Source organism: Mastigoproctus giganteus, chromosome 2, assembly GCF_048544385.1.
Source record: "Mastigoproctus giganteus isolate SK-2022 chromosome 2, ASM4854438v1, whole genome shotgun sequence".
Classification (NCBI taxonomy): domain Eukaryota; kingdom Metazoa; phylum Arthropoda; class Arachnida; order Uropygi; family Thelyphonidae; genus Mastigoproctus; species Mastigoproctus giganteus.
This window is the reverse complement of record NC_143576.1, coordinates 198,863,006-198,887,366: the sequence shown is the minus strand read 5'-3', so window position 1 is coordinate 198,887,366 and position 24,361 is coordinate 198,863,006. Positions and strand designations below refer to the sequence as shown.

Sequence of the window (24,361 nt, the reverse complement as noted above, 5' to 3'; positions counted from 1 at the left end):
CTTAAGTTATACCAAATGACTCAACATTAAACTGGCTGCCCATGTCAACCAGGTGCACTGCCTCAGATTTTATCTGCTATTTAATCAAGAGCATAGTCCTCCCTGATCCTAATCCTGTCTGTCCTTCCTATACACATTGTGCTCACCATATTGAAATTCTACATTCTCTGTCTCACTGGCACCATGTTTCTGATATCCCTATAATGTCCTTATCTGAAGACTTAACCAATACTTCAAATTCATAAAATTTATTTACCATAATATTAACATTAGTGTAAAAGCAAGTATATATGTACCTGTTCTTGTTCTTAGTAATCCTAACACAGCCCATATTTGCTTATCCCAGGAGACTCCACCAGAAAGCCATGTAATCCCCCACATCTTGCTTTTCAGTCTTCTGCATGTCCCAAAAGAAAAGTGCAAGAATTAATTTCACCTCTACTTATAGTTGCTGTTAAACTTTTAATATGTACTAAGAAGGATTTAGGGCTGAAAGCCGCAGACTAAGAGAAATTAATTAAGTTAGTGCAAAGCATCACTTTCAGTTTGTGGTAAATCATTGAAGTAGGTGAAATGGCATCATTTTTGTTGCATCTCATATTGTCATTCACAAGTTGTCTGTTATTGCACTACTTCGAATAAGCAACATTTCCCAAGTAGAGAAGACTAATGTTATTTATTCTAGGCAAATACCGCCACCACCCAGACTATTAGTATGTGTATTCCCCCTCTCTCAAAATAGCAGTTTTATGACCCACCTAATATTGCCTTGACAGTATCAGCAAATATTCTTGCATACCTTCTATTTACAGTGTATCGCAGTACTGTAAACAGTCTCTTCTATTAACAAGCACAGACCATACTGAGAAAAATTATATTATCATGAACTCTGCACAATCTCTCCATGGTGGAATTGATTGACAAATTTATCAATATGCACTCCCTCCTATCATGTCTAGGCAAAAATCCAGACACTTTCAAATTATTCATAGCTAATAGCTTTTTTCAAAATTTCTCTATACCTGTTAAGTATATCCTATTCTTAATATCATTAATACCAACATGTAATTCAAGAACACTTTGATATGACAAAAAAAAAAAAAAAAAAAGTATGAGATATCTAACTAAAATTTTTATTGGTTTACCATTAACATCAAATTTCAAGGGTTTTATATATACTAATAATAGCATAAGTTACATCTTTTGCCACATTAGGGTAAACACAAACTGAATACATTAAGAAAAAGTTACGTCACTGATGTACTTAAATACTGGTATGAAGACTGTTTGAAAACTGCAAATGTGTACAGAAAGGATAGACAGAATAAGAAGGGAGGAGGTGTTATGCTGTTAATTAAGAAAAACATAAAATCAAAAGAAGTGCATCCAGTTGATATAGATGAACAGTGCACTGCTGAGTCAGTTTGGTGTGACACTGCGAAAGGAAAAAATAAGAGTAGGAGTGTGTTATAGGCCTAATGACTCGAATGAGTACAATGAACAATTGTACAGAGAAATAGAGTGGGCTAGTAAATCAGAATGTCTTATAATGGGGGATTTTAACTACCCAGGTATTGACTGGAATTTGTAGGTTGGTCACTCACACACTAGTCAGACATTTATGGATTTATTGGATGATTGTTTTCTGCAGCAGCACGTTTGAGAGGCAACCAGAGAGGGTAATACTCTTGATCTGGTTATCAGCAGTGATCATTCTTGTATTAAGAATTTGCAGATAAAGCAACCACTAGATGGAAATGAACATAGTGGACTAATGTGGGATTTACTTAAAGATATAATTACCATCAGGGGTAAAGGAAAGAGTTTTTGCTTTTGTAAAGGTGAGTACAGTGGTCTCAGACAGTTTTTAAATTCGGTACATTGGGATCAACTGATGATGTTACCAACAGCAAATTCTAAGTTGGAAGCATTCAAGGAATTAATCGTGGAAGCTACTAAAAGTTTCATACCTATTAAGAAATATTGTTCAAGGTTTAGGCCTAAATGGTTATCAAATGAACTAAGGAGACTCATGACTGAGAAGGAAAATGCATGGGATGCATATAAATTATCAGGCGACACAGAAGCCTATGGCAGATATAAGCTAGTCTGTAATCAAGTCACAAAGGAGGTTAGGCAGGCAAAGGCAGATTACGAGAAATCTTTGGCAAACGATGCTAAGAAAAACAGCAAGGATTTCTTTACTTATATAAACTCTAAAAGGAAGGGGATGAATATGATTGGTCCACTTGACATCGATGGTTTGACTGTTGATGATCCTGCTCAGATAGCAAACAAACTGAATGAGTGTTTTGCAATAGCAGAAGATTATCAAATTGTAGCAGGGTGTTTAATGATTTTGTAATAACTGAGAGCAAAGTGGAGGAGAAATTGTTGAAGTTAAACATAAGAAAGGCACATGGGGTGTATGGGATCTATATGATCCCATACACCCCATGTGCCTTTCTTATGTTTAATATCATATAGATCCCATACACCCCAGTATGGGATCCATAAATATGAGAGCATTCTTGGACGAGTTCCGCATAGACTGGAGATGTGCAAATGTATGCCCAATTCACAAAGGGGGATTGAAGGGTGACACGAGTAATTACAGACCAGTTAGTTTAACTTCTGTTCCGGGTAAAATAATGGAGTCACTGGTTAAAGATGCATTGCAAGATCATCTAGACAAGACTGCAGCAATAATTCAGACACAGCATGGGTTTGTTAAGGGAAAGTCTTGTCTGACAAATTTGAATGGTTATTATGATGTGGTTACAAAGGAACTGGAAGCAAAAAATAATTCTGATATCATATACTTGGATTTCAGGAAAGCTTTTGACACTGTTGCGCATGGAAGACTACTGTACAAATTGGAGCAGAATGGTATTAAGGGTAAGTTGCTACAATGGATAAAAGGATGGTTAAGTGGGAGAAGACAGAGGGTGGTAATCAATGGGTGCTGCTCTTCGTGGACTAATGTTATTAGTGGAGCCCCACAGGGTTCAGTGTTAGGTCCACTGTTGTTTTGTATATTTATCAATGATATTGATGAAGGCATATCAGGCTTAGTGTTGAAGTTTGCAGATGATACAAAGGTTGGCAGGGTTGTTAATGACAGTAATGGCATTGTGCTGCTGCAACAGGATCTAGAAAATTTGGGCAGATGGGCTAAGAAGTGGCAACTGAAGTCTAACATTGGCAAATGCAAAGTACTGCATATGGGTAGAAGTAACCCCAGAGAAATGTACCAACTGTGTGGTACTATACTATACTTAAGGTGGTAGAAAATGAAAAAGACCTGGGAGTAATTGTGCAGTCAGATATGAAGTTTTCTGAGCAATGCAGACAGGCTGCCAGGGCAGGTCATGGGGTTTTGTCAATGATATATAGGAATTTTGCTAGTGGGGAAAAGGAGGTGATTGTCCCTCTGTATAAGGCAATGGTCAGGCCATGCCTTGAGTACTGCATACAGGTCTGGAGGCCTCATTTTAGGAAGGATGTAGATTTGTTTGAGCGTGTACAGAGAAGGGCAACAAGATTAGTGAGGGGAATGAAGGGATCCTCTTACCAAGAGAGGCTTAAGTTCTGCAAATTGCAGTGGCTGAAGACTAGGTACCTGTGCGATAATCTGATTGAGGTGTAAAAGGCCTTGAATGGGTTGAGCACTCTGAATTCTGATGGGATACTTCCACTTGTTCAGATTATGAACTTAAGAAAAGACAGATGTAGAATAGATGTGCAGAAATTTTCCTTTAGCCAGCAGGTGGTTAATTGCTGGAACAAACTTCCATCTGTCTTTGTGGAAATTGATAGGTTAAATAAATTTAAGGAGGAACTGGAAAGGCATTTGGAGGGAATGGTGTGATTTTTTTTTTTTTTTTTTTGGCTGATGCTGCATAAGCTCATACACTTGCTTTCTTGCATCACATGCCACTACTACTACTACTACTGCATATGGGTAGCAGTAACCCAAGAGAAAGAAACATACCAACTCTGTGGTACTACACTCAGGGAGGTGGAGAATGAAAAAGACCTGGGGTTAATTGTGCAGTTAGATATAAAGTTCTCTGAGCAGTGCAGATGGGCTGCCATAGCAGGTCATGGAGTTTTGTCAATGATATATAGGAATTTTGTTAGCAGAGACAAGGAGGTGATTATCTCTTTGTATAAGGCAATGGTTCGGCCACACATTGAGTACTGTATACAGGCCTGGAGGCCTCATTTTAGGAGAGTTGCTAGAACGAGTACAAAGAAGGACAACAAGATTGGTGAATGGTGAGAGGAACAAAGGGGTGCGCTTATGAAGAAAGGCTTAAGTTCTGCAAGTTGTAGCATCTGGAGACTAGGCACTTGCGAGGTGATCTGACTGAGGTGTATAAGGCCTTGAATGGTTTGAGGAGGCTCAATGCTGACGGGGTAATTCCGTTTGCTCAGACTAAGAACCTGAAGGGGCATAGATTCAAATTGAGGAAAGACAGTTGTAGAATAGATGTTCAGAAGTTTGCATTTATCCAACGGGTAGTTGATTGCTGGAACAGACTTCCATCTGCTGTTGTGGAAGTTGATAGCTTAAATAAATTTAAGGCTGAACTAGACAAACATTTGGAGCGACCGGATAGGTGAAATGGGAAGGGTTTTTTTTTTTTTTTTTTTGGCCTGATGCTGTATAAGTTTGTTTTCTTGCACCATTTCTTCAACTAATACTAATGCTAAAAAACACGGCAGACATCATGCATTAAGGGAATTGATGAGTTGAAGTTTTTATGTCTTTTCCAGCTTGTTATTTGTCACTATTACTATATTGGCATTATAAGTATTTAAATGCATACTGCAAATGAGAAACTTATATTTGAAACCCATAATGGGAAAGCATTGTAGACTTTCTATGAGAGTGGATTTTTTTGTATGTTCTGTTTGAAAAAGTTGGATTGTAATGATTTAAATGTTTTTCCCCTTCCAATACTTGAAGATACAACTGGCAACTAAATCAAAGGTAATGAATTTAGTTCTGTCAGCAATATTACCAGCAGTGAATTTCATTTGCAGAACAAAGCTTAGAGTCTTGAAGATAAATCCACAAGAAAAGAACAGAGAAAAATCTTGAATTTCTGAACAAAAGAACAGAATGTTATGGTAAAAACAAATGATAACAATAAACTGGGAAGTTTTTTTAATATTTCATTTTAATTTATGTTGAAGTTCTGGTGTTTTCTCAGGTATCTGTAGGACACTGAAACTTGGAAGAGGCACAAAAATGGTGGTCAATTAAAAAAGAAAATCTTATTTGTACAAACTGAATATCATGCACGTCTGCAACATACAAGAATATATGTCAAGTCAGCTAAATTCAATATTATAGCAGTAGAGGAAAGCAAAAACAAGTGAGAAATTGTGTAGACCACTTTTTACTTCTTTTTTTTATATGAACTATGACAATACAATAGTATGGGAAACACTTTAAGATATGCCCTACTTGCTAATTTTGGTATAATGGAAAGAAACCACTACAAAAGGCAAATACATTATAAATTTTTTTACCATGAAGCTTTTGAAGTTGTAGTGAAAACATTAAGTTCTTAAAAAGTGCATGACAAAGGTATTCTTATCATTGAATTGTATCAGAAACTTAAGATACTAATTTGGCCTTTATTGAAAGAGCCATTATTTGGGGACTAGCAAGCTATGCAGAATGGTAAATATTATCAGAGTGAAGAAGGGCATTAGTAAATGAATAGGTAGTACATGAATAGGCAACTCATATGATGTTAATGGTTACTGAGGTGTTTTCTTTTCAGTCTCCAACTGTGTGCTCATGCATTGGTATTTATTTCTGTTTGAATAGACTTATGATAAATGTTACTAGTTTTCTGTTAACAGATTTGTATCAAAGAGAAAGAACTTTTCAAGTATCTACTTCATGTTTTCTCATCTCTTATGGTGGGTCAACTGTTGTCCAAAGATTTATACGGCAAGTAATTTTTATTCTTCATTTGAATCAATAACACAAATTAAACAAACAAAATGACAATAGTTCTTTCAATGGACTGTCTGTTTTTTTTGGTTAAATAGGAAACAAAATGAAGAAGCTCTCAGGCATTTTGTTTTGTTCAATTTAAGTAACAGATTTAAATGAAGAAAAATTTAATTTTTCTAACAAATCTTTATTATTAATTTTTTGCATTAGGGAGCACATTAAATCTTTCTAAAACTCACATGGTATTTGAATAGAGTGATTTCACTGTCTAATCCAGCAGTGATTATCTATGCACCTTATTCTAGTTATTAGGCAGGGCCATTCAATTAATAGAGGTAATAAAGTATTAAACATTTTTTACTACTTTCTTAATTATTTTGCTGTTTTACAAGCAAATGGAACATTCTACTATCAAAAAAACCTTAGTTTGGTAATAACCTAATATCATTAGAGGTTGTAGATTTAGTTAAAACTTGACCCCCCCCACTTTCTCCTTGGTTACAAAATATTTTGGCACTTGCACTGATCACTGAATAGTGGTATCAGTGTCATAATTTGCACTGGAATCTGTTACTGGTATTTCTTAAGATCATTACTTTATAATTTTAGTTAAATTTTTGGTATTTAATTATACCAAATATTTATATATTTATATTTATAATAATATATTTATATAAAATATATAAACAGTTTATTATACAGCTTATTATTTATGTCTCAGAAAAATATCCATTACATTTTTAAATATTAAATGTTTTCAATGCATTAAAGAAATATACCTTATATGTAAAGAAAGGAAAATCTTTCATAGTTGTTTCTCCATCTGTTATATCTGCCATCAATTCCCTTGAATTAGGACCCATCACACAAAGAGCAGTATACATTGAAGTTATATCAGTTACAACTACTGAACTCTCTTCTGGTAGATGGCGCTTAATCCATGCTAGGCAACGAGTCTGCTGGATCGTTGGAGAAATCAGCATATAGCTGTAAATAGGCAGCAAGCTTCTTAACAAATCATTTTGTGGAGGTAGTAATCAATATTTACATTCTTTATATGCAACCTGCAAACTTTTTTACAAAAATAAAATGAGTCGTGTTGCAAAATCTGTAAATTAAAAAGTGTATTTTTCATGTTTAGTTTTCTTTAAAAGGTTCAGAACTAGCATTAACATTAGTAGAGGCATATGATGCAAGAAAGCAAGATTATCCAGCATCAGCCAAAAAAGAAAAAAAAAAAAACCCCTTCCCATTTCACCCATCTGGTCACTCCAAATGTTTGTCTAATTCAGCCTTAAATTTATTTCAACAACAACAGATGGAAGTCTGTTCCAGCCATCAACTACCCGGTGGCTAAAGGCAAACTTCTGCACATCTATGCTACAACTGTCTTTCCTCAATTTAAATTTATGTCCCCTCAGGTGATTAATCTGGGCAAGAAGTTATTTGGTTTTTTTTTTTTTTTTTTTTTAGGAGCATTAGCAACTAAGGCCATATTGCTCCGGGATATGCGGTGGTCATTCCCTGACCTTTCTGCATCCTCCGTATTTGGTGGTGATGGGCTCGAACCCTGGTCTAATCAAGAAGAGTGTGCTACGCACTGTTGCTCTTTCCCACCTGGCTACGGAGGTGCGAATTCTGGGCAAGAGGAAGAACCCATCAACATTGAGTTTGTTCAAACCATTCAAGGCCACATACACCTCAATCAGATCAACTCACAGGTGCCTAGTCTGGAGACTAGGCCCTCCTTTCTAGGTGGTAGATGACTCTCACCAACCGGTGCAATATCACCATTTTGCTTATTGGAGGCTTGAAGCGGTGGAACCCATGTTTAGTCTCCAGAGCTAAGTTCCAATTAACCCTTCCCCATCTCTTCGATCATGCAGAATGACTGATGTCTTTTGAGGTTATGATGAACACCATGGTAAGATCCAAACTTCCTTACATTTCGAGGGTACAGCTCTAAAATGGTGTTCGCAGGCCGGCTGCTAGTTAATACATCGAATCAAACCTATTGGTAACTCTCTAAGAGGCTTCCGGATCAGCTAGTGTATAATCTTGCTACCTCTACTCTGCCAGAGAGTGACAGGAGGGAGTCCGAGTAGTGGGTATGCGGGGGCATTGTCGAGGCCACATTATGTCAAGGATCTCGGTATATTCTTACCATGTGTACGCCATATCCAAAAATTTCATTAATTACTTCATACAGCATGTCCCCCCCCCACCAACCTTTTCTCACTTTTCAATATACCATGAATTGTCAAACACATAGAGCAAGCTTAGTCCTAGTTCATTTCACAAATATGCGTGGTCTCAGTTCTAATCTCAATGATGTCCATTTCCACTTACAGTCTGCCAAAACCCATGTCCTTTTTCTGACAGAACCTCAGTTATCGGTTGATTCAACTACTGCTCATCTCAGTTGTCCAAATTATTCACTGTATGATTCCTTTCGCCTCAAAGGTGGTACTTGTGCATATGTCCATTCCGATATTAGCTGTCAGAGATTGGTAATTTGGAATTGCCTCTTTTCGATCTTCTCTGGCTTAAAATCTCTCTACCTCATTGTGTCAAATTCATCTGTTGTCTCTGCCATTCTCCAAACTCCACTAATCACTTGGAGCTCTTTGACTTCCTCTCTTTGAAACATGACTTTCTCTAGTCCAACTTTCCTAAAAGTGAAGTAATTTTCCTTGGTGATTTTAATGTTCACAACTCCAGCTGGTTTTCATTCTCTAGTCACACCAACCCAGCTAGTAGAGATGCTGAGGCTTTTGCAATTATTAATGACCTCGCACAGGTTGTTCATTTACCCACCAGAATATTGGACAATCCTAACCATACAGCCAACACGCTTGATCTTTTTCTCTCAAACAACCCTTCTAAGTACACGGTTGAAGTGAGTGGTCCTTTAGGCACCTCAGATCATAACTTGGTGATTGTCTCTTCTCCAACCTTGTGTTGTTTTGCATTCCAAGAAACCAAAATGGGTTGACTGGTGAGATTTTTTTTCTTCTTTTCCTTGATTGGATTACTGGTTGAAGTGAGTGGTCCTTTAGACACCTCAGATCACAACTTGGTGATTGTCTCTTCTCCAACCTTGTGCTGTTTTGCATTCCAAGAAACCAAAATGGGTTGACTGGTGAGATTTTTTTTCTTCTTTTCCTTGATTGGATTACTGTTTCAAAACTTCTGATGTCAATGTTTGCTCAGATTGTGTCAGTGAAATTATTCTTGTAGGAATGGAATCCTTTATTCCACACTCCATGTTAAAATCTCGTCCTTTATCTAAACCTTGGTTTTCCAATAAATGTGCTAAGGCTGTTCAAGAGAAGAACGTTGCATATCGTAATTGGCTTGTTTCCAATTCTTCAGTTTCATTTTCTGCCTACACCACGGCTTGCAACAATTGTAAAGCAGTTATTAATCATTCCAAACTAGAGTTTGAACAGGCTAAGAGTAGAAAACTTGCTTCTTGCCCTAATGGTAGCCAAGCATTCTGGTCTCCTGCCAAAGCTATTGGCTGCAACGTTTGCCCATCTCTGCTCCCACCTCTGTCCAAACCAGATGGTTCTGTTGTCAGTTCAGCCAAGGATAAAGCTGACCTGCTAGCATCCCATTTTTCTTCCAACTCATGTATTAATGATCTTGGTAAAACACCTCCCACATTCCCAACATGCCCCATTCAATGCCTCCTGTGGGCTTCCGTCAAAAGGATGTCAGAAGAATTTTGACGAATCTTGATGCTAAGAAATCTCCAGGTCCGGATGGTATTTCTCCACTTGTTCTCAAAACCTGTGCTCCTGAACGTACTCCTGTTCTTTGCCACATTTTTTCACATTCTTATTTTTAGCATTAGCATTGGCACATGATGCAAGAAAGCAAGCTTATATAGCATCAGACAAAAAAAAAAAAAAAAAAAACCCTTATTTCACCCATCCACTCGCTACAAATGTTTGTCAAGTTCTGCCTTGAATCTATTTAAACTATCAACTTCTACAACGACAGATGGAAGTTTGTTCCAGCAATCAACCACCTGCTGGCTAAAGGCAAACTTCCACACATCTATCCTACAACCGTCTTTCCTCAATTTGAATTTAGGCCCTCTCAGGCGATTTTTCTGAGCAAGAGAAAGAATCCCATCAGCAATAAGCATGCTCAAACCATTCAAGGCTTTATACATCTCAATCAGATCACCTCACAGGTGCCTAGTCTCCAGACCCTGTAATTTGCAAAACTTAAGCCTTTCTAAGAGCAACGCTTTGTTCCATTCACTAATCTTGTTGTCCTTCTCTGTACTGATTCCAACAGCTCTACATCCTTCTTAAAAATGAGGCCTCCAAATGTGTATACAGTACCCAAGGTGTGGTCTGACCATTGCCTTATACAAGGGGATCATCACCTCTTTATCCCTGCTAGAAAAATTCCTGTATATCATTGACAAGACACCATGAGCTACTCTTGCAGACTGTCTGCACTGCTCAGAAAACTTCATATCTACCTGCACAATAAAGGTCCTTTTCATTCTCTACCACTGTCAGTGTGATAGTACAGAGTTGATACATTACTCTGGGATTACTGCTTCCCATATGTAGTACTTTACATTTGTCAATGTTAAACTTCATTTGCCACCTCTCAGCCCATCTGCTCAACTTTTCTAGATCCTGTTGCAGCAGTGTACTGTCATTAGCAACCCTGCCAACCTTCATATCGTCTGCAAACGTGGACATTAAGCCTGATATACCATCATGAATATCATTTATAAATACAGAAAACAACAATGGATCCAACATTGAACGATGAGGGACTCCACTAATAGCATTAGTCCTCGAAGAGCAGTGTCCATTGATTACCATTCTCTGTCTTCTCCCACTCAACCATCCCTTTATCCATAGCAACAATTTGCCTCCAATGCCACACTGCTCCAATTTGTGCAACAGTCTTCCATGTGCAACAGTATCAAAGGCTTTTCTAAGATCCAAATATATGATATAAAAGTTATTCTTTGTATCTAGTTCCTTTGTGACTATATCATAGTATCCAATCAAATTAGTCAGAGAAGACTTCCCCTTAACAAACCCATGCTGTGACCGAGCTATAACTGAAATCTTGTCTAGATGATCCTGCAATGCTTCTTTAACCAGTGCCTCCATTAATTTCCGTGGAATAGAAGTTATACTAACAGGTCTGTAATTACCTGTATCTCCCTTTGATCCTCCTTTGTGGATTGGGGGTCACATTTGCACATCTCCAGTCCATGAGTACCTCCCGAGTCCAGGGAAGCTCTCACAATTATGGCTAAGGTTTGCTTACTTCCTTTACTGCCTCCTTTAATATAACTGGATAGATTACATCCGCACCAGGGGCTTTTCTTGTGTTTATTCAACAATTTCAATTCCACTTTACTCTCAGTTATTACAAGATTATCTAGCTTACTGCCAGAGGTGAATACACCTCTGGCATTCCCCTCCCTGAATAACACCTCGTGTGTGAATGTCGATGCAAAATATTAATTTAGTTTGTTAGCTACCTGAGCAGGATCATCAACAGTTGAACCATCAATACGAAGTGGACCAATCTGATTCATCCCCTTCCTTCTAGAGTTTACATAAGTAAAGAACTCTTTGCTGTTTTTCTTTGCATCGTTTGCCAAAGATTTCTCGTAATCTGCCTTCACCTGCCTAACTTCCTTTGTAACTTGGTTACAGACCAGCTTATATCTATCATAGGCTTCTGTGTCACATGTCTAATTAATTCATCTGACATATATTTAGGCCTAAATCTTGAACAATATTTCTTTGTTGGCATGAAAAGCCTAGTAGCTTCTAAGATTAATTCTTTGAATGCTCCCCATTTTGAATTTGCTGTTGGTAACATCATCAGTTGGTTCCACCATATAGAATTTAAATACTGTCTTAGACCACCGCAGTCACCTTTACGAAAGCAAAAACACTACCCTTTACCCTTGATGGTAGTTACCTCTTTGAGTAAATCCCACTTCAGCACACTGTGATCACTGCCACCTGGTGGTTCCTTTATCTGCAGATTCTTGATGCATGAAGAATCATTACTGATAATCAGATCAAGAATATTATTCCCTCTAGTTGCCTCCTGAACGTGTTGTTGTAGAAAACAATCATCCAATAAATCCACAAAAGCCTTGCTAGTGTGTGAGTGACCAACCCACAACTGTAAAAGTATAAATAAAATATATTTTTTATTCATATTTTAACTTATTATTCATCAGGGATCCTTATCATGTGAATTTAATCATTATACTAAATAGTTTTACTATAATACTTGCACACATGCAGATGGCAAAAAGTGCAAAAATGATGCAAGCTTACAGAGCAATAGCAAAAAAGAATATTTTATATAGAATATTTGAAATAATGAGCACAAGTCAACCAATGTGGAGTGCAATCTGCCTTTAATTTTTTGAAGAATTACAGATTATTCTGAGATGTTTCATGGTACTTCCTGTACCATTTCAGTGATTGTAAAGACAGTAGAACTGGTAAATTATAGTGACTTCATTTACATAGAGTTGTTAATTTGATTACAAATTTTTTACTTGTTAATATTTAGTGTTTAGTACTTATATGACAGAACCTTAATTAGTGAACAGATAGCAATTAATAAACATCTGATAAAGATTAAATAATTTTTAAATCAGCTAATAATTTATTTAAAAAGATTAAAATTTAATGAAATTACACTTAACACAGAGAGAGAGAGAGAGAGAGAGAGAGAGAGAGAGAGAGAGAGAGAGAGAGAGAGAGAGGTGGGGAGGCATCTCTTTTTGGCAGGCAATCTTTGTGAGTGTCTTAATTGTTTGGGTGGATTCAAGGTTATGTTAGAATGGGGGGGTATCATTATTATGGTTTCTATTTTTGCCTTTTTTTTTATCTTTCTAATACTCTGCTTTTGAAAATATGCATGTGGTTAATATCTATCTGCATGCTTTTGTTTCGGTTAATACTGAACGTTATGCCAATAATGAAGGATTCTTTGTGCAGTCTGTGTTTCTTGTACTTGTTAATGTTAGAACAGAGGTATTTTTGAAATCCCATTGGTGATCCTCACAATAGGTGTGGAATTTAGGATCCAATTTTGATATGAGGCTATTTCATATTTATGTTCTTTAGTTCTTTTGAATAATCTTCTATCTTTAAAAGAATTAAAGAATATAAATATGACATAGCCCACGGTCTAATAACAAAATTGGATCCTGACCCTATACCCTCTAACAATTTGCCTAGTTCTTTCTTAAATTTATTGAAATTACCCACTTCCACAATGTTAAATGAAAGTTTGTTCCAACAATCAACAACTAACTGACCGAGAGCAAATTTCTGAAAATCTATCCTGCAATTATCCTTCCTCAATTTAAATTCATATCCTCTCATGTGTGTTTTATCTCAGCAAGGATCAGCATTTAGTTTCCTCAATCCATTCAGAGGCTTACACGTTTCAATCAGATCTCCTCACAAGGTGTCAGGAGTTTAGTTTCTACATGCTGCAATTTTCAGAACTGAAATCTTTCTTGGTAAGAGTAATTTTCTGTTCTCCTCATTAATCTCGTTACTCTTCTCTGAACCTGTTCCAATAGATCCACATCTTACACTGAGGCTTCCAGAACTGTATGGGTACTCAAGATATGGCCTAACCATTGCCTTTACAATGAGTGGGCAGAAATCATGGGATGCCTACCTGGTAACGGGTAGGGCTCACCGTTTGCCCGGATAAGGGCAGCCACACGGCGAGGCATTGAGTTCACTAGTTCATGAAAGCGATCCACAGGTATTTCCATCCATGCTTGCTGCACCATTGTCCATAATTCCATCGCATTCCTGGGTGGAGGATCCAAAGCTCGAATGGACCTTTCCACAGCATCCCAAAGATGCTCTACAGGGTTCATGTCCGGTGAACAGGGAGGCCATACCATTGTGGTAAAATCTGTGGAATGCTCTTTGAACTATGTTCTAGTCACCGTGGCTCTGTGAGGAAGTGCATTGTCCTGCTGGAAGATTTTATTGCTCTGTGGGCGCATGATGATCATGAAGGAATGCAGACGGTCTGCAAGGATGGGCAAGTAAACTAAAATTAGATGCACCAGAGGTCCCAATGTGTGCCAGCTGAACACACCCCAGACAATTACCAACTATCCACCCGCCTGAACAGTTCCTTGTTGACACAACAAGTGCATAGCTTTGTGTGGTTTCTGCCAGATATGCACCCTCTCGCCCACTTGAAATAACTGGAAACGTGACTCATCGGACCAGGAGACCTGTATCCAAGGTCCAGTGCTGATGTTCTTTTGCCCAGTGGACACGTAGAGTAATCTTGGGTCGGCGGCTCCCTTAACCTATTGTGGCTAACGATTGCCTGATGGTCTTGGTGGAGATGTTTCTAGTATCTCCCTTTTTGAAGTCAGTGGTGATTTGTGCCACTGTCGCTCTCCAGTTGGTTGAACCAATGCGAGACAGAAGTCAATGGCCATATTCATCAACCACCTTTCTCAGCCCACAGCGCTGTCCATGATCAGATGTTATTCCAGAAATGGCATATTCCCAATACACTCTTGATACTGTCAAATGGGGATAGTGCAATTTCTGTACAACCTCCGCAATAGAGTGACCCATTTGTCAGGCACTCACTATCATCCCTCTTTCAAAGTCGGTTAACTAACGAAGTTTATCCATACTGACATACTGAATTACCATCTACACGAATGCAATGATGCAGTGCACCTATATACCTGCCAAGAAGTGGGTTCATCAACTAGCGAGAGGGGTGGCAGTGTCTCCTTGTCCAAGAATCCCATGAATTCTGATATTCCATGAATCCGTTTAGTGTACAATAGGATAATCACTTCCTTATCTCTGGTGGCAAAATTCTTATGTATCACTGACAAAATTGCATGAGCTGAGCTGTCCTAGAAATTCCATTTGCACTGCTCAGAGAACTTCATGTCTTACTGCAAAATTACCTCCGGATCTTTCTATCATTCTCACAAAATTTTGCTCATTTAACAGTTTTTTTTTTTAAACTGCAAAATGAAACGGGCTAATAGTTTCTTTTCATCTTTATATTAGTTTCGTCTTCATATTTTATGCCTACAGTGTTTTTTTTTTTTTAATTTCAGCATTTAAATATTTAATTTCTTTATTAAAAAACTAAAAAATTATATATACAAGTATTGCAATTCATTCAAAAAAGATGAAATATTGGTATATTTCCAAGCAGAATTAAAAATACCAAAACTTTCCCCATAAATTAAAAAGCAACTTGTCACCTGTTAAAGCATGGAGGTGTTATCACTGCAAGGCTGACTACCATCTTTCTTTCGACATCCCCCACCAACCAACAAAATCACATTTTGTAATGTAAAGATTTAATGCATTTAATGAATCAGCAAATCTTGGTAAAGTGAAACTTTAATCAGCTTAAGAGATTGGTACTCACAAGAGTGTATTATCTACCTTGATATTTTCCTATGTAACCAGTTCATGAAAAATGCCTTAAAACCTATACTATTCTAATCAGACACTGCAGTATTCATCAGATGAATGCAACAGATGTGACTAACAATTTAACAACAATTATATCAAAAAAAGAGGAAAACAATTTAGAGCAACATGTCATGACTACAATAAGTAAGGGCATTTTGTAAAATAATTTCTATCAAAATCATTTTGTAAAATAATTTTATAATAAACAGAAAAAATGGAAAAAAAAAAAAAAAGATGGAATTACAGGTACTCATAAGGCTATGGCAAGAAAATACAAATCAACACTAGACTACTGCTTCAATATAAATACCTCTTACCGATTTTCATCTATACGAACAAGGCTGCAGTCATTTTCGTAGCCACCATATTTATTCTGCATTCCAGTATGAGTGATGTAATTAAGAGGTATATCAACTTCATTTGAACAGAGATACTGCAACAAGTCAATCACTTCTCTGCCTGGGGACTCAAAAAAAAAAAAATAAATAAATAAATAAATAAATAAAAAAGAACTTTTAAGTATAAATATTTTATATACAGGTGACCCCCGCTTAATGCTGATAATTCGTTCCAGAAAAACAAGAGCGCTAAGTGAATCCGCGATAAGCGAGCGCCTCATTCCCATAACGTAACATACGTATTTGTGAGTTGCAGTCGGTACCATACGATATTTCCTAATCAATAATAAACAGTAGTGAAAAGATGCACAAATATCAGTCAAAATATTTAATATTCAAATATTTGTACATATAAAATAATCTGCATTGCATACGTATATAATTATGTTGTAACTACTTACGTATCAAAATTAAACTTAAAATTACAATTAAAATCATGAATTTAATTGATCTAAATTGATTTAATTTAATTGATGAATTTAATCATGAAAAATGTGTTTATTTTTGGGTTGTACTTTGGTCCTCTTCCTGGTAAACTAAAAGGGTTTTAATTTTAAATCCCCGCAGTGTTACCACCAAACAATAAAGTCAACTGATCCTTCGCCGCTTTGAAACCTGGCATGTTTTTTTCTTCTTTCAATATGAAACTTCTTTTAGGCATTCATTTCCAAATAAAGTCCTGCTTCATCTATGTTAAAAACTTGTTGAGAAGTATAACACATAATACCCATCTTCAATAATTTTAACAAGTTCTTTTTTGAAAGTTTTGGCTCCTTGATCTGCACTTGCGGCTTCTCCCTGGATTTTAAATCTATTCAACCAGCCTTTACTAGTTTTAAATGGTTCCACATTTTTTTTTTTTTTAGGTGAGTTTTCTTCAGATCATCATATAGGCTAATCTCTCTCACTTTTTTTTTTTATATAATATTTAACTTAACTGAATTCTGCATTGGATATTATCTTCAATAAAATTAGTTAAAGTCTCTCCATTTCAATCCTAATAGCTGGCCTAGCCCTGGTTGCTTGCAGTGGAACAGCTGTCTTTCCCGCTGCTAAAATTAATTCTTTAATATTTTTTTATAATTGTTCTTACAGTTAAATTTGCCAGTCCTAAATTATGGCACACATCCACTTGTCGTTGACTGGAATTGATTCGCTTCAAAACGTCTAATTTAATTTTCGAATTCAGTCTTTTTCTTACATTTATAGTCTTCATACTGCATCCGGACGTTGTTGCTTTTTCATTCTTATCTGCCATTATTAACTCTTCGAAAATGTAACTGCATTGGTTGCATTAATTATGATACAATGTTCGAGTAAACAGTCCATCATGCACAATGTCTAATACTGTACTGAGTGATGACTAGACTTCGGATAAATGCATATAACGCAAATATTACAAGCAATATACTTGATCATTTTTTAAAATGTTGATCTCGGAACTATGTAACAAGTCACTGTACTTAAATTAAATTAGCGTGCGAGAACAATTTCACTGAGTGTGGGAAAATTTCTCAAGTCGGCGTGGAAAACGTTTTAATGTTGTTTTGCTATTCATTTTCAAGCTATCGACTCCATCAAATAAAAAACGATTTCGTTAAATATGCCAAAAATGCAATCTGTAAAAGAGGGTTATAGCGATTTGTGACAGCACTGTAGTCAGATACGGGTTATAATATAAGAAAAGTGTTATAGCAAATTAGCGTAAAGCAAACTGCATTATAACAAGGGCCTGCTGTACAGTAATCCCTCAATTTAATGGACTAATAGGAGAGAAGGGGTGCCCGTTAAATCGAATGTAACCTGGGGGGGCATTTTTTATTGTTCTTAATGTAAAAAAACCTTTAACACAATATACAGTACTGTACAATATAAAATTATGTTGCAATTTGACCTTTAATTTACGGATATCAGAAACTGTTTTTTTACGCCATAAATTTCACAAACACGTGCTATTGAGATGCCTTGTTCTAATTTCTGTGCCACATTTAAGTTCACATGCTTTCTTTTAACTCCTTTATCACTTGATGCCATTTTAAATTGTAAGGATTGCAAAATTATTTAATAAATAAAGTCACAATTCAGAAATCACAGAAACACTCTGTATACAACCTGACCGCATGACAGCTTGAGGCAGACTGAGACCGAAACAAAGCGAGTCGGTAGACCTGCAGTTTAGTGTCCCGAGTCACGTTCAGCTCGCAAGTCACCGCCTGCTCTTATCTGTTATCGGGGAAAACAGCTATTTGAACACGTTTTCAGAAAGAATAAAAAACAATTTCCTGAATTTGATTATAAAAATAAAAGTAGGTAATTATGAAAACAATAATGGAAACGGGTAATTATTATTAATTTTTAATTAAGAATAATACTGAAGTTTTGTATAATCTAAAAAAAAATAATATGGTCGAGATTAATATGTACATTACTCTTGATTTTTAAGGAGTCCTTATGTGCTGTAATGTAATAACTAGATCGTATGTATAGCGTAGCTTAATTTTCAGTACTCACCTCATAGTAATCTGCTTAGCTGGTGGAGAGTTTTACCATATACATAGTGGTTATAGGATTCTAATAACTTACAGGGATTATGGGTTTAAAAACTAAGTTATGGGCTATAAAAATTTTAATTAGGCAACCATAGAATGGAAGGTGCACTCTCCTTTCTTAGATAAATTTTTATAGCCCATAACTTAGTTTTTAAACCCATAATCCCTGTAAGTTATTAGAATCCTATAACCACTATGTATATGGTAAAACTCTCCACCAGCTAAGCGGATTACTATGAGGTAAGTGCTGAAAATTAAGCTAAGCTATACATACGATCTATGTACATTACTGTATTATTATTTGTCCGTTATATCGGGGTCCATTAAATCGGGGGTTTACTGTGTGCGTGTATATATATATATATATGAGTTAAGTTAATAATGGTAAGAGTTTTTTAAGGTAAAATATGATATACTAGCTTATCAGGTAAACCATAAACCCTGGCGGGTACCCAACGTAACCTGGAAAAAAATCAATCTATGCCATGACATAAGCAAAAAAATTATAAACATATATAAAAAATACCATTATAATGTTAGTTATGGCAATAAGATACATTGCAAGGGACTTTTTCAAGGGCTAACCCTTACAATGTATAAACTATAATTAACGAGCTATCCGTTTCTGTAGTCATCGTCCAGCATAAGTATGTCCAAATATACGTAAAATAATATTATGTTAGAGCCAAAAGTATAAGATTTGTAGTAATTAGAGCCAAAAGTATAAAATTTGTAGTAAGTTAGAGCCAAATGGTTAATTAATCCCAAATTTAGCAGTAAACTTTAATCGTCCTAGATGGCATTAACTGGTTATGTGACTACTTAGTATTTATTATAATATTTATTTATATTTATTGTCATACTTGGAAATATATATATATATATATATACCAGGTGATTATAAAATAAGTTTCCTCACTCAGGAGACCCTAGTGTCAAAACAGTTAAGAGTTAGTGCTGTGAAAATCAATGGGTACGGGGAAGCAATTTATAGAAGAAAAAAAATTTGTTCAAATTTCAGCCACCAGGGGAAAAGCAGTACTGTACATGTAAAAGTTGTGATTTACTTCAAGACCAGCTACTTATGCAAATGACACCCTGTTAGATAAAATCAGAAAGGCTAATGCCACAGTCAATAACCATTATGGCTCTTACAAAAAAGGAACGTGCTCTTTTAGTAAAACTGTTCTACCAGAATAATAGTAATGCTAATGCAGCACTACACGAATATCAGAAACTTAAAGGTTTGTGTAAAGGACCTTTGATGTCAGCGGGGCTTCGAAAACTAATAAAAAAATTTGAAGTGACTGGGGAGTTAGGTGTAATTCCAGGCAAGGGACAACCACGTATCGGAACGAAGGTAGTGGATGAAGTGGCAGTTGCAATAGCCTCCAGGTCAGAATGTGAAACACTACCAGTCAGTGGTGTCAGAGGTGTGTCAAGAGAATTAAACCTTCCTTGGCCTACTGTACATAAAGTGGTTCGAATAATTTTACACTGGTTCCTGTAAAAGATTCACGTAGTACAAGAAATAGTGTTGTGATCAGCAACAATGAATAGACTTTGCTCTATGATTTCTGGCTCGTATGGAACTTGACTTTGTATTTAAAGATGAAATGCACAAGACATAATTATATATGGGTTTTAAGTAATTAACTATATAATATTGGTGTAGATACATGGAGTTTACCCATAAATTTAAACTACATATGTAGTGTAAAAGGTATCGTTGTAATTGTATCTCATATTGTGGCTGCCTTCCTGGTATCTCGTTGTGAAGGCAGCCACAGTATGAGATACAATTAAAACAATGCCTTTTACACTACATATGTAGTTTAAATTTATGGATAAACTATGGTGTATCTACACTGATATTATATATAGGAACTTGACTATACATGGGCTTGAATGATCTTGTGGTCTGATGAGGCACATTTCACTCTTCATAGTGCTGTAAATGCACAAAACTGCCGAATATGGGGAACTTCTCATCCATCTGCTGTGCATGAAAGACCACTACAAAGTCCATACATTACAGTATTGTGTGGATTCACAGCAGAGTTCATAATCGGACCATTTTTCTTTGAAGAGTCCACACCTCATGGCCCTGTAAGGTGTGTAGTAACTAGTGCACAGTACTGCACTCATCTAAGAGATCACATTATTCTCACTCTACAAGAAAGACAATGCTTGGAGACCGTAGTGTTCATGCAAGATGGTGCCTCGCCCCACATTGGTCGACAAGTGAAGGAACTGCTCCGTTCAACATTTTGAAATGATCACATCATTTCTAGAGACTTTCTGCAGTTCTGGCCAGCCAGATATCAGATCTTAATCCCTGTGATTTCTGGCTATGGGAATACCTAAAAGACAGAGTTTACCATGGTGGCATACAGATGCTTGTCGATTTGAAAGCAAGCATTAAACAGCACGTAGCCAACATTCCCAATGAGATGCTATGTGAAACTGTTTGTTTGTTATTTGGTTTTTAGGAGCATTAGCAACTAAGGCCATATTGCTCCGGGATATGTGGTGGTCATTCCCTGACCTTTCCGCATCCTCCATATTTGGTGGTGAAACTGTGTTGCACACAGTCCTCCGTTTTCGGAATGTCATCTCGAGCGAAGGAAAGCACACAGAACAATATCTGTAGCTTTATAAGTTCTGATATTAAAATCTAATTGTAAGTTAGGTATTCCATCTCATGTTTACAGTGCTAATTTCTCTCCTGGTGGTGGAAATTTGAACAAATTTTTTTTCTTCTGCAAATCGCTTCCCCATACTGTAAATGACATACCCACCGATTTTCACAGCGCTATCTCTAACTGTTTTGACACTAGGGTCTCCTGAATAGGGAAACTCATTTTATAAATTTATATATATATATCCAAAGTATGTAAAATGCATAATCAATTTAGTGACATTAACTACAGTTACTAGGGGGTGCTTCGATCGGTTAGGTACGCATATATGCTACACGTGCAGAATTATTCCGTCTTTCTTACATTTTCTTTGCAGTGGTAAGAATTTTATACTTATTGACTCTTCTTGTTATATCTAATAACCAAGATACCTTACTATAAGGGACGGGAAGTTACACTCCCGGTTTTATCCTAAGTAACATCATGCTTTGCCTTTTCTGTTCTTTTTACCTTTTACTGTAATAACCCTTTTTCATACCTCATGAACTATTAGAGTAATTCGAGGGGGATTGAGGTACTATATCTATACTTTACTTGCTTCTGTTCGCCTTCTTTAGCTTATGCTACTATTGCTTTTTGTTACTTTTAGCGTATGCTACTAATACTACCTATACGATATATAATATACCACATATGTATATGTTTAACAAAGCATGGATCTCTTTCTATATAATTCTACATTATGCTATGTATTACTATCATTTTTGTAAATTTTGTGAATCCGTCAGGCTAACAGTCATCTAGCCAGCTAACTACTAAATTGGGATATATTAATTTCAGTTAACCGTAATATATTGTGGTTTTGTTATCTAATACTACATTACCTTCATTTGGTATTGCTTTCACATACTACCTAACTATCTTCTGGACACTGTTATGCTGGATGATGACAACAGAAATGGATAGCGCATTAATTATGGTTGATACACTGAGAGGGTTAGCCCTCGAAAAAGTCCCTTTCAATGTATCTATATACCTATAATTAACATAATTTTATTTTATAATATAATTTTGATATGTAAGGTTATCCTTATGTTATATTGCATATATATTTTTTCCAGGTTGCCGTAGGCGCTTACATAGGTTTTTATGTTTCTTGGGCTGTTATATCGTACCGGTTTGTTTCTCGGTATACACTATAACCTGCTAAATTTTGATTATAACTACACCATTGGACTCTACCACTATAACTAACATCTTAAATAATAAAATATATATAAATATATATACACTAGTGTTCAAAGAAAGTGCATCACCTAGGAATTTCATATTTCTAACCCTTTTTCACGATGGTATGTTACATTAATGACTAGCATCACAAATAGAAATATAAACAAAAGATATTTATTAATAATTAAGGCAAAGCTAAGTAATATTTGACAGGTGCTCTCAAAATATTCCAAAATGAGCATTTGCAAACCTTTATACAACAGTTTTGGTAAACACAACAATTATGGCTGAAATGTTATCAGAAATCCTCAATTTTCTTCAGTTTATCATTTTAAATAGAAAACAAAATGAAAAGTTCACCAGGTGCAAACTAATATTTAGTAGAAATGCCTCTGGCCCTGATGATAGCAGCGCAATGTATCAGTAAGGGTATCAAATACCGATACATAAAACATAAAAGTATCGGTAAGGGTATCAAATACCGTTACATAAAACATAAAAGTATCGGTAAGGGTATCAAATACCGATACATAAAACATAAAAGTATCGGTAAGGGTATCAAATCCATGTGTTACAAGTTGCAGCTCTGCTGAACGAGAAGTTTTTTAGCCATATTTAGCCACTTTATTGATCAATTGTTACATAAAATTATTTTCTATAAGTAGCTTATAGACCTAGTCAGTATCCTTAGTTTATTCTGAATTGAGACAGCGAGATTTGGAAGTTAATTAATACTTAAGTGTCCATAGATTTACCATTCGTAACTTGCTGCCATTGTTACACGACACAATGTTATATCCCGAACTAGATAGCGTAAGCTTAGTATAGTATAGTATAGTATATAATATAATATTGTCAATTAATCAGTAAAATCTATTAATCTTGTTAAACTTCATTGTCAATTAAATTGTACTTTTAACTAAATACATATAACAACTTAGATTACAAATGTAACATAATTAATTAATACATAACTTGATATGGAAGTTATATAAACAGAACTCGTAGATAATACTGTATACTGAAATATATATTTAGCGTTATGTTTGTTTGTTTGTTATTTGGTTTTTAGAAGCATTAGCAACTAAGGCCATATTGCTCCGGGATATGCGGTGGTCATTCCCTGACCTTTCCGCATCCTCCGTATTTGGTGGTGAGGGACTCGAATCCCGGACTAATCAATATAGCGTTATAACTGTGTTGGGATACAAGTTTAGGATTATAATTCTGTACTGAAATTGAAATTAAATCGAAATCATGACTCAGACCAGAGCAGCAAAGCAAAAGGCTCAAGCTAATGGGAGTGCTGTGGCTCAGGGGAGAACTGAGGGGGGGAAATTGCCCTCTGAACAACAGCCTTTTAAAATGCACTGCTTGCATGATGTTTGTGGAGCAATCGGGTACGGGACATGATATTGCCATGGGGGATGTATTTTTGTGTGCACGATGTAAGGAGTGTAAGGAAATCAGGCAACAACTCAGCGTTATCATGTGCCTATATGAGAGCTTGAAGGACAGGGGGGGAAGCCCTCGAAGGATCTAAATTTAGGGGCCCACCAAGCTCTCAGTTGCCCACATCAATGCTAGAACTTGCACTTGATCATCACGCAACACAGTGGCAACCCCAAGGCAGAATGCGCTGGTCCCACAGGAACTAGTAGTTGTTGGTGACTCTATTATCAGGAACAGGGTATGTCTGCCAGGAGCAAAGGTTGGTGATGCTGTAGAGTGAATATCATCTTTTAAGGGCACAAAATGTGATATAGTTGTACACGTTGGCACTAATGATATTAAGAGTAGGAGACCGGCAGAATTACTTAACAAGTACAGGTAACTGTTGAAAAAAAGCCGTGAATTAGGGTTGAATTTGAAAGTGTCTACAATTCTGCCCAGACATGATAGGAGGGAGTATATGATGAGAGCCTTGTCGATCAATTCGGCCCTGGAAAGATTGTGCAAGGCTCAAGGGGTAAAATTTTTTTCAGCCTGGACTGTACTTGTTAACAGGGGAAACTGCTTCTACAGGGATGGGATACACTTAAATAAA

General features: G+C 36.3%; 1 protein-coding gene across 1 annotated transcript in view; it reads right to left on the bottom strand.

The window, feature by feature from the left end:
• The window catches only part of LOC150089900 (pyruvate dehydrogenase phosphatase regulatory subunit, mitochondrial-like), a 197,592-nt gene that overhangs the window by 21,398 nt on the left and 151,833 nt on the right, over window positions 1-24,361 (bottom strand). The window contains 2 exon segments of the mRNA XM_090368894.1: window positions 6,760-6,967; window positions 15,813-15,961. Of these exon segments, the coding sequence (XP_090225020.1) occupies window positions 6,760-6,967; window positions 15,813-15,961 (357 nt within the window).